The sequence below is a fragment of the Ambystoma mexicanum genome, chromosome 7q (genome assembly GCF_040938575.1).
Source record: "Ambystoma mexicanum isolate Mex_15411 chromosome 7q, UKY_AmexF1_1, whole genome shotgun sequence".
In the NCBI taxonomy this organism is placed as follows: domain Eukaryota; kingdom Metazoa; phylum Chordata; class Amphibia; order Caudata; family Ambystomatidae; genus Ambystoma; species Ambystoma mexicanum.
In genome coordinates, this window is record NC_090941.1 from 679,542,086 (window position 1) to 679,554,347 (window position 12,262).

Genomic DNA, 12,262 nt, shown 5'->3' on the forward strand with positions numbered 1-12,262 from the left:
ACAAAAAAGAAAATATTTGGATTACATCAGAAATCTGCAAATGTATACCTAAAACATACTGTAGCACAAGAATCATAATTGTTAGATTAAGTCACATCTAGAGCACACATCAGAAGATAAATATAAACATACTCAGCAGGGGCTGTATTTTCATGCTGAAGACCAGGTGGCGTTTTCTGTGTCCTGAGGGCTATTTCAGCATTTTTCAGTTCCTAAGTAAAGCAAAGGGCACATTAGAAAACATTTGGAGCATTATTCGTTTTATGCTTTAAGCACATTATCTGTAATGCTGTCTATTCAGGAACACATGGGAACTTGTAAAAGTTCAGATATGTCCGCTTTCATGCACAGTTGGAATACCCTGAATACGATTCAAGACTGATGAAGACTAACAAGTGGGTAATAAAGGTTGGACTTTATACAGAAACTTAGTTCTGGCAAAGTCTGGTATATTATTACCCATGCAAACAATGCAAAAGTGAATCAGACTGTCGGATACGGTCATCAAATCTTGTTTCCACAGTGAAATCAAAGTGCCCAAGCAGGCATGAATTTTTAAACCATATTTTAGGTGGGTGTTTAAGATGAATTCCTAGCTTCTAGCCCGATGGAGAGATTTGAGCAGGCCACCCTAGTTATGGTCAACTGGAAGCTCAGAGTCTACACAAATTCCAATCAAGGTAGTGTACAGAGCAGTCAAGGCTTAGTCTTGGGAGCGCGCGGTCAGTGGCCTCAATGAATTCACACAGAACACATAATTCGGCTTCGACAGTTATGAAAATACTATTTAAGCCTTTAAAAAAACCACTGAAAAAAAGAAACTAGCAGGTAGTATTGTCACAACACTAATACGAATATATACAATCACCATTAGGTTCACTTAATATGCAACATCAAATAACTTGCAGTAAATAACGCAGATACAGTAAAATGATGGCAACCAGTTAAAAGTACAATAAAGTCTAAACCCCAAGATATATGGGGCTTTGTGCCCAATAGATATAGATTCCAACACAATGTTTCTCACAGGTACGAGTTCTCTTAAAAAGGATGCAATGGGCTTGTGGTGGCGGTTAGCTTCAAACTAATTAATAGTTCAATAACAATTTAACAGGAGACCGGTACATTCTCCTCTTCCAGACCCAAGGATAAGCCGGGGGCAGGATACCAAACGCAGGTTCGACAACCAAAGGTGAGTGAGAGGTAACCAGAAGACCAAGTAACTTATTCCTAAGGTTATGCAATAGAGGATAGAGGGGTACGGCCACAGTTCTGCTTTGCTACCCCAGTGAATCCGATTGTCCAAGGGATGGGCTGAATTAGTGGGTCACTGAGGTCTTCCATCCTTTGTTCCAGTGAGAGGTGCCCAGGGGTTGCAGGTTTGAGGCTTCTTGCGGTCGGGTGCAACTGCAAGATGCAATCCCGGTTGGTGAAGAAATGCAGAATCAAACGATGCAGACCTCTTCAGGACACTACTATGGATGGAGGAAGGTGAGTTCCAGCGATGGTCACTGTTTGCGGGGGGACAGGCGTCCCTTCCAGTCACAGACACTGTTCCAGGACAGGTTCCTGTCCAGATAGGAAGCTGAAGGGGAGAAGTTGACTTGTGACGCAAGCTAGCTACCACCAAAGCTACGGGCTTGACCATTGAAAAGCGATGGTTCTGGCAAGGTAGACCACGAGAGAGCGAGTCAGTACACTGGGCAGTCCAGGGATACTACCGAAGGCTCTGAGGGTGCTGGATCCTCCAGAAGGCATAAAGACAAGTTGGTCCCACTAGTCCAAGAGCTGAAGCACCACTCCGCGTCTTTGGAGATCAGGCAAAGGAGCAGGGCTTCACCTCGCCGGACATTGGAGGGGATGTTGGGCCACTTCAGGAATAGACATTGCGTCATCAACTGGCTTCTCTTCGAGGGATTCTTGGCTCCAAAGTAGAGCTGAAGAATAGCTGCAGAAAGCCTCCTCTTATCCAAAATACGAGCTGGATCAAGCCCAACAATGTGAAGGATCTGCACCATTAAAACAGCCAGTAGTTGTCCAATCAGGGACAGCTACTGGTTTCACATCTGCCCCATAAGCAGACTTTCTGGCAACAGTTATGTGGACTGAGACTATTCAGTGCCTGCACCTGCATGCGCAACAAGCGAAAATATTGTGGCATGGCCATTTCATATATTTCCCAATAGGAATTGAAGGTGTGGATATACCTATGTTTTGGAACCAGTAGCATTCTTTGCCCTGAAGATGGACTTTTGTATAATCTGAAGCGCGTTGGCAGTACAGTGAATAATTGGTGCTATTTGGGATTGGTGACTTTCAACCTAAAGACTCTTTTCTTTATGACTATAAATGGACATTGTGAATATAGGCCAAGAAGACTTCTATAATTGTGCATAGAAAAAGTTTTTGATAAGGCTTTGTGAACAATAGTGTTTCAAGCTGTTGGTTCGCCAGGTGAAGCCGACTCTTATGTTATACACAGAGAATGAAAAATATGTTTTGAGGAGACATTTTTTGTTTAAAAAAATTATTGGTTACAAGATTTGTAATGTACTGAGAATAATGTAGTGTTTTCTTTTCTTTCTGAAAAAAAAAGATCTGGTGTTTTGAAGTAAAAAGCACAGTATTTGTTAAAAAAAAGTTTTTTGCCTCTTGAAATTGCTTCTTTGAAACATTGGGCAAAATTGTGTTGAATGAAAATGTTTGAAATTCTGAATTTAAAGAAAAATGAAATGTCTATACTGAATAACATTTAGTTAATTAACCACCACGTCTGGGAGAAGACATTGATCTCTACGGACCTAATATATCCACCTTTCGAATACAGATCAATAATAAATATAGAACAGAAAAAAATTGCAGGCATTAGAGTCTAACTTAGACTTCTTTTAACCTGCTAAACAGACAGAACTGGGATTTATTTCCCTTTGGAGTGCACTGGCGGCTGACGTGTAGCGATACACGTTTTTTGTTTTTTAGATGGCCATTTTAGGGCCATACGTGGTAAATGCCAAAATAATGCCAAAAAAACTAAACAAATTTAACTGCTACCCACCAGATTGTCTTTAAGCACATAAAAGTAACCAAAAGCCCCATGTCTAAAAAGCTAGGGTGACAAAGTTACCCCCATTCCACTGTAAAGTGCTGTGTGCAATTGTAAAAATACATGGATTGAAAAAGGAAATAACGTTACCCAGTATGGAGTCTGAAGGACCAATGACTTTCCCCATTATAAATGAGACATAAGGAAGTGAAGCTGAAAGCTTTTCTTCCCCTGAAAAAAGTCATGATAGGATCAAAAACGGAGCAAAAAGAATGAAGTTCCATAGTAAACTATGGAGGGAAAGTTGCCAAAAAAAACCCTTTTTCAACAGCAGAGCAGAAGGAACATGGTTTTGCTTTTCCTGCTAACAGAAAACGGTTTAATTTACTTTGATCTTCAGCAGAAGGCATCTAAACCATGGTTAATGTGTCTCATAAACAATGGTTAGGACTAGTTTGATACTGAAGCCATTAGGTGGTGTTAGGGAGATGCTTGGCACAACCCTCTGGTGAGGCCGGTGTAATCATCTACCCCAAAAGGTACAACAGGCGTGTGTCTCACCAAAAAGGGAAGACCACAGTGGCAGAGCAGTCTGGTAATAAAGTACAGTTATTCCCAAAAATGGCATAAGTATACACCCACAGTGAGATAATGAAAAATACACTATTGTTTATATTTTATATTTACATGCAGGGAGGAACAATGCTCATTTGATCACAAGAACATAAAAAATATAAATCATATTTGATGGGAAGCAGGGAACTTCTTCCAATGGGTTAAGTTTGAGGGCCAGCGCAGGTGCAACTGAGACAAAGCTGGTCTTCGCCAGTCATCGTCCGGCGTCGTCGGAATGCCAAGACACGAATCCACGGAAGTGACCGCACAGGACTGACGTCTGATCTTGGCCACAATACTAGAGGAAGCAAGGCTCAGTTATGGGCTTCCCTCCCAACTTTCCCTGTTTCTGGCAGCTCAAAAAGCAGCAAGACTTGCCATTGTAGTTAACTGTCTAGCGTTGAAATTAGATGAAAACCCTCCCTCTCATGTCAATGCCCGGATTGAGGCAGGGAAAGACTTGTGTTTCAGTTGTGCCCGATGTAGTAATGGATGTGTGTTGTGAACACATCTAAGCAGCCCAAATGCCCCAAACACAGCTTACTGAAACGGCCCATAAGTCAAAGACCTACGGAACAGTAGGCTCCCCAAGTACAAATGAAATCTGCAATTTAGAAACCACACAGAGAAAATCCCTAATATCGACTGTCGTCTGAACCAGATTGGAGGGGAAATAGATCACTAAACAAACATGCTTTAGATATCCATGATTTTCCTGTTTCCCACAACCTTGATATCTTCTGTTGGACCGAAACTTAGTTGACCGATACCAACAGTCCAACCATCGATTACGCAATTCCGGCAAGGATACTTCATTATTAGCAAAAAGTCAAGCCGGAGGATATGCAAGTGGACTGGCAGTTATTGTAAAAAAGCGCTTTCAGTTTTTTTAAAGCACCTGTGACGACTGTGAGGTACTACACTTAAAACTCACACCCTATCCGTGTAGCAGCTTTAACCTTATCCTAGTGTATCGGCCACCCCAGGATATGTCCCATTTTAAAGATCTACAAATTGTAAAAACCATCAATGGCCCGAATTGTTCCACGCTGGTAGTAGGCGATTTAAACTGATGGCTTCACAATCCCAAAGACAAATAAGCTTTCTCATTAGAAGAATCATTCCTGGAACTGTGATGTAAATTGGAGGACAGTGAAACCACTGCAATCTCCGGAAACATCTAAGACGCACTTGGTTGAGATTTCCCCACGAGGGAAGCATACGTGTGGAATTCAGTCCCAAGCTCGCCCAGTCTGGAAAAAAAAGTTAACACTTTCCATAACCAATTGAAAACCTTGCTCTTCAAAAGAACTCGCACATTTGAACCATTAATTAAGCAGTGAAAGGGTCTGAACATTTCATGTATGCCCCGTCCTCTTACATGTCCCTTCGTGTTTGTGTTGGTGCCCTGATACCTGTGGGTTCCTGGCGCAGTATAAATAAATACATTCTGACCAGGTTGTGGGGGTGGGGGGAGGCCAGGGGAAGTAAATCACTGTGGACAATACATAAGTGGATAGACAGATTAAGGACTGCCAACATTGGCCATTAAGAGCAGGTAGGCAGTACAGACAGCTTTGCTCGGGATGGGACCATAATGGGTGAAGGGCTAGAGTGGAGGCAGAGAAAGTGAAGGACAGAGGCATGTTCGATGCGAAAGAACAAAGTTAGCTATAAGGCAGATGAGAGGTAGGTTAAGAGGGTAATTATGAGTCCAGGCGGTAGGCTATTTGTTTGGTTATAAACATATCCGTGTGGACGGTTTATCGAATGTCCGGGGAAGAGAACTCCATGCTAGTGGAGCAAGGAGAGAGAGAGCAAGAGGAAGCACAGGGCGTACAAGGAGCCACACGGGTAGGCAAGGAGACATAGCAGAGATCACAAGAAGGCTTGTACAGTTGGAAAGAGGATAGAGATGGTTGTGCTTTACCGTGGAAAGATTTATGAACCAGGAGAAGACATTTCAATCTGGCTGGGTTTTGCATCCAGCCTAAAGACGGTATGAGGAAGTAGGTGTGAAGTGAGGGAGTTCAAAGAGTCCTGGTAGCAAAGTTAATGATCTTTCTCGAGAGGACAGAAAACACAGGTGGGGCGACCAAAGAGGATCCTGGACAATAGTCCAGTTTAGAGAAGACAAGAGTGGTTAAGAGATGCTTGCTTGTGTTGAAAGGAAGCAGTTGCCCGATTGCTCTAATATTTAGGAAGTTGAAGCAAACTGCTGTTGCAGTTTTGGAGATGAAAAGGTTTCTAGCTGAAGAATAGGGGGAGAGTGTCAGGTGGGAACTGAATCGGCAGGGGAAGAGATGAGAGCGAGCATTTGGCCAGCAAGAAGAGCATCTCTGTTTAGGTAGAGCTTAACATCAGCACAGATGTTGAGAGGGGAGTATCATCAAAAGTGGCCTCAGGTAGAATAGGGGCAAAAGATCCTGGGGGACCTTCCTGTGTCTGGTTATCATAGCGTTCTGCTTTTTCTAGTAGAGTCACAGACACAATCTTTAAATCCCCACATAATTCGGTCAAATGAGCCATTTTACATGATTGGTCCTTTACTTCTTTATGGAGTTCAGTCAGAAACCCTCCCAGTGAGACATTAATTGCTGATTTTAAGGCCACCATAGCAATTTAATTTAATTCCAAATCCTTAGTAATCTCTAATAGTATACCCGTATGCTGGTAGATCTCAGTTTTCAGATTTTCAAAAAACCTTAACCAAAGAGGATAGAACAAAATTTAGAGCCGTTATAGTCCGTGGCACAAGTATTTCACGGGAGTTCTGAACATAATCAACAGGCCTCTCTTGTTCAGGTGATACAATTGGCTGGTCATGGGGGGTCTCCTGAGACCTTTCTTCAACCGGTCTCAAAGTCCCCCAGACGTCGGAGGCCAAGACTACCGCTTCCAGCTCCAGCATATCATCATCTCTAGGTTCACTAAAATCATCACACCGATGAGTCAAGGAAGTCTCTAATTGCACTGAGCCCATCACTGGCACTAAAAAAGGAGGCATAATATTAGTCAGAGATGGCTCACTAGTAGAGATTAGATGGTTTGAGATCACGTTCTTCATAGTAGAAGTCCTCAGGGTAAAATGAAGATGACCTTGAAAATGCGCGCGGATGGGGTGATTTAAAGGCGTTGACTGGCCCTCTAACGGCCTCATCTGCGATAGTGAATCCTGAAAACCTGAGCCTGCAGGTGACTGGTCATCTGAGGGATAAACGCTGGGTGGAGGAAGAAAAATACCACCACCAGATTTGTACGGTTTGAAAAAAGATGCTCTCACCCTTTCCTTTTCTTTGCGCGATGGCTTCCTGCCCGCATCCACCGGAGCAAATTGTAGTGGTCTATGGGCTTCCGCGGGTAGAGCCGCGCTACGGAGGTCATACATTTCCCCCTTTTGTACTAGAGTATTTGATTTGAGCCAATAATCACACTTCCTTAGATCAAAAGCAGAAGATGCCAACAGTCCGCACGTCAGGGAAGCAGAATAGAAAAACTAAAAAACTCAAATCAAAAGTGTCATCAGCAATCAGCCAAAATGCCCAACTTCCAAGAAAAGATAGCTCAAAATAGCTCAAAGTAGCAGAGCCCCAAGAGTGCAGAAAGTGCAAAAAACAAGGTATAGCGGACGGCCAGCAGACTTCGTCCCTGCCCACTTACCCCCAAATCCCACTCCCGCTTTCGTCTCTCGTTAGGGCCGCGGAAGCTGAAGAGAGGCGAACCACTCTGCAGATCTATTTAAAAGTCAGGTGGAGTGTAGCCTCTTTCACTTTTCAGGCTGTCACTCCCCGGCTACACACACCCCCCCCCCCCGCTTTAACCTTCGCTGTTCCCACAGCCCCTGCAGCACACTCCACAGCGCACAGGAGGATCCGCGAGGCTCCGCTTAGCAGGACTGACAAACGGCACCCGACTCCAGGCTCCCGGACACCGCATGGGGTAGCCGACTCCAACTCCAAACTCCGATTACAACAAAGCAGGATCAGAGGAAAGGACCTGGAGACCGAGTGGACGTCACTCGTAACACGCCACTCGTAACACGTAACACACCAAAAAACCGTCAAGCCGCACTGATAGAACAAACTCCGCCGCTTCCGACAGTCTGGTTCTTGGGTCTGCCAAAAGTGATGGCCTTTCGCTGCCCACCTGAGAAGAGGATACAGGGGGTGTAGGAGTGAGGATACCTTCAGGTTTCTCACAGGGCATGGAGACTAAGAGCAAGAAAGAACATGGTGCAATGACAACGAAGTCGGGCTTAGACATTTATGAATTATTCACTGCTTAATGAAACATTTTAGCAAATATTTATTGGATTCGTAATATTTCTGCTGATTTCTTGTGCATTGTTTTAATGTATTGTGGTAATTGTTACTTTTATCACAATTTGTCAAAATAAAGCATTTAGAATGGAATGGTCATCTCTCCCTGCCTCCCCCCGATAAACCAATCCTTGCATAAATCACTAACTTACAAGGTTGCAGGCATATAGTCACAGCACTGTATTCCTTTCTGCAAAAGGATTCAACGATAGTTCTGACTGAACTGAGAGGCAAATGGGAAATTGACTTGAAGGTACACATTACAGATGAACTAGCAAAATATGTGAAAACTCACAGGCAATGTGTTCTACAATTCTAGATTCCGAATAATGCAGTTTAAAGTTTTACACAGACTCCATTATATGCCAGGGTCATTTCCCCAGATTTGGCTGGCTATATGCACATGATCAGGAGCGGGTAGGCATTATGCCATTTTTGGGGTCAGGTGTGCATGTCGCTCTCGAATATGTTTGATGAAACTATAGATTTGTCTCCTTTGATTGGTTTGGAATACTAGATGCAATGTCACAATCATACAAAGATTTGTGAAATTGTGTGGTTTGCTGGCAAATCAATGTATATTTAAGTGTTGGGCACGCAGGGCTCCCCCTGGTCAAGGACTAGTTGAAGTAGTAACTTTGGCCAATGATAATGAAGAACTGTCTGCCACCATGCTAAAGCAGTCCTCCAAGCATAAGGACATTTGGGTATATTTCAGAAACTTCCTCTTACAGCAATCACATGTTTGCAGTAACCCATGGATAATTTGCCCTGAGTGATGGTCTGGAATACTCCAATTAATTATTGGCTGAGGGTATGCATTTTTATACGATGGAATTGCGATTCCCGACATGTACATGTGATCACTATGTACATCACAATTTGAACCAAGTTGCAAGGCTATCGATAGGATGTCCCTAAAGCTCATCATCATAGTGCAGCTGTATGTATGATCTTATTCTGCATTTTGTGCAACTAAGTCTCTAAATAAAGTGTTAAATAGGTTAAATCCACAGTCTTGGTTATGCACAATAAGTTCACCTGTGTTCCAACATGGGGGCTCCTTCATTTTTTCACCATTTTGATCGTGGTTGTCCTTTGTTAGCACTTCTTCCACCATTCTAGGAGAGGGTGTCTGAATGTGTGTTTTGCCTTTTAGGGTAACTTATTATTTGCATGCTTCATCCCCTCGGCTAGTGAGACCCCTGGCACTTTTCGCTGGAATTCTAGAACTTTTATTTCAATCCTGAATGAGTGAAGCTTTTTTCCATGCATTCATTCTTGTGGGCTCTGTCTTTTGAAACGCTGTTCTTTGTATCCTACCTATATTATGGAGTCTGTCTGCTCCATAGTTCTTAAAGGAATCTATGTTTTTACTACTGCACCACACAGCTCCTTATGGCAGTGTTGCTGGGGGCCCTTAGGGTGCACCTCTGAAATAATGTTCTATATCCTCAAGTAACTACAGTTCTTAAGGATAGAGATACACTTAATATCTCCCCCCAAAACACTATAGTGAGAGATAGGAGCACACACCACCTTCAGCGAAGTGCCAAAGCGATACCTAGTTTCGCCCATCTCTCTGCTCCTGTGACTTAAGTCACAGACAATTACCTAGTTATGGCTTGTGGCAGTGGACGTGTTCTACCAACTGTTGTGTATTTTTTATAACGCAGGCTATGTCCATAGCTTCGGTAGTGCACATTATCGAAATGGCTGTTGGCAGTGGTTTTTAAACGAACTACCATGATTTTTCACCGACCGCGAACACTGGTAGCTAAAAATTGCAGGAGCCATGTTTTTGAAGATGGCGCCTTAAGCCCCTTTGTTTAAACATGTCCCAGTCTTCTTTCTTCACCATTTCTTTTTGGAAAGGTCCTTCTAATGTTTGTCTGCACGCCAAACCAGTTTCGTCCCTTTGTTTCCATGCATTTGGCGGCCTTCAGGACTGAAGACCGCCTCTGGCAACCGAGTGTCTGGGGTGGGCAGGAAGTGAGGGAAGTGCCCAAAACTCCCTGTGCTTAGTCACCTAGAAGACCCAAATGCACTCTAGCGTGATTGACTGACTGTCCGGCAAGGACAGCCACCCTGCTGGGTGAGTGGCAGCTAGGCTGGAATTAATGGGAGAAAACTGTTTAAAAGGCGAGTCTCTTGGACTGGAAAGCAGAGTGGACCACTGGAACGAAAGAACCGAAGACGAGCTGGAAGAGGATGGCTGCTGCAACTCCTGGACCGTTGGTTTGCCCGGTGAAGCCCTGCTGCAGGTCGAATTGCCAAATTCACCTCGACGGAGAAGCCCCTTCAAGGACGACTTCTTCCTTTGAGTTGGTGGGACCAATCAACTCGTAAGCCACCTGGATACCATTCTCGGAGCTGGTTAGTATTAACCAGGGGGAAGAACACCAGCGTGTGTGCTTGAATTACAGCTACTTGAACTGAAGTGACTCCATTTTGTCAGCGTTTTCTGACGATCCCGTGCAGTGCAGGGGTCCCCCAACATCCTCCCTCTTGTCCCCATGATAGAGGCTCAGGAACAGTGAGATCTGCAGAAACTGCCAGGAACCAACGTCTTCAGCTGCATCTTTTGCTTCATACTAAGGTACTGTGCCAACCAGATTGAGAGAACGCCTCTCTTGCGGGGAAAGTTCATGGAACTTTCCCAATTTGCAGGCCTAATCAGCTTGGAGCCCAACATATGATTCTTTTTCTTACAAACTACTTCTGAGAACTTTGGCAAAGACTTTACCGTTTACTTCAAGAACTGCTCTTTCCTATCCAAGATACTAGTCCATTGACTTTGGCCTAGGCCTATTGAACTGAATCGAGTCATCTAGTGAACTATAACTATTTGCACTGCCTAAGAAAATATTTGTGATCAATCACAGCTAACTTGTGCCTTTTTACTCCCATTGAAAGTAACTGAAATGCCATTATGCTCCTATTTCAGGGGAGCCTAATATGTTCAGAAACATAGTGGTTTGCTATTGAAGTGCGTTTGTGTATAATATTAAGTTGCCTCCTTCTAGTGAATGTTTTCTAAATGATTGTGTAATAAATGTAATAAATTAGTGTTTTACCAGGAAACCTTGAGTGTCTACTTGAACCACTGTGATTGTAAGACCTCTGTGTAACCTCTTGTACTGCTCACATTTCCTCTTGAGATAAGCCTCCCTGCTCAGCTCGCTACCACAAAACTTTGTAGTACAGATTTATACCAAAGGTTTGTTTTGCTTACACCTGTAGTCCTAATTGTATGTTGTGGTCTCAGAGGGTACTGCATGCAATGCTGCCTAACAAGTACAGTGAAGAACCTGAGGCTTTATCGATGGACACAGCATGGGCCTCGACACTCCCGTCCAGTCGGCCGTGGGGCATGTCTTTAGTGTGTTTGTGTGTGCCTGGGCCACCGGGTGTCTACTCCATCACAGAACTGCCGGTCTAATTCTTGGGTGGGGGCCCGCACCTGGGGTTCCGATGGACCCCCCTTGCCCTCAGCATCACTCATGACCCCAATACTGGCCTCGCTGGAGTCTTCCGTCATGTCGATGGAGACCTCGGCCTGCATGAAGTCAGCAGCCCAGCGTTTGGTCCGCCAATCCTTTAGGGTGTTGTGCCAAAAACGTTTACAGGATTTACAATCCTTTTCGGCGTGATCCCTCGGAAGACAGCAATTGCACACGTGTTGCGTGTCTTTCGACAGGAATTTTCAGTGGCTGGAGGGGCAAAATCCAAATGGGGTTTTGTCCATTGTATTTTAGAAGGGCAGATGGGTGAGAAAAGGAGAAAGGGGATGATGGAATAAGCATTCTCTAAAGAGGTCAGTATGAAGAACCTCCCCCTCTATCCCTACTGTAATGGGCTGAAACCCGAAGAGGCCTCTGAAGGCCGCTTCTGGTTATCGGTACGTCGTTGACGACGACGATGATGAGGGTGTTCATCAGGAGCAATCAAGCAGTCATGCTGCAAGGCGAACAACAAAAGGAAAGAAAGTCTATGTACAACTTTAGCTAATCAAAAGGCATCAGCCTGGAAGAGAACTCTGCATTTGCGACCAACTTCGATGACAGAAAAAAACAATCTGAGGTATCTCTACATGTGAAGGACCATGGGTACAGTACACAGTACAATAAAGCCAGTATTACTAAACGCACCCTGTCAACGTCTGTTTGAGTTTCGAAAACAATTCTTTTAATACTCTGACTTCCACTAGATGTCACACTATGCAGAGCATGTGATCCAAGCAGATCCACAAGCTCCAGAAATATATATTACGCCATCTTATTTT

At 44.0% G+C, this 12,262-nt stretch overlaps 1 protein-coding gene across 2 annotated transcripts in view; it reads right to left on the bottom strand.

Moving 5' to 3' along the window:
- NUP58 (nucleoporin 58) overlaps positions 1-12,262 on the bottom strand; it is an 891,091-nt gene that overhangs the window by 584,417 nt on the left and 294,412 nt on the right. For both annotated transcript variants that reach the window (XM_069640546.1, XM_069640545.1), the window contains exon 10: positions 133-212. In XM_069640546.1, coding sequence (XP_069496647.1) covers positions 133-212 — 80 coding nt within the window. The remainder of the gene's footprint in view (positions 1-132; positions 213-12,262) is intronic.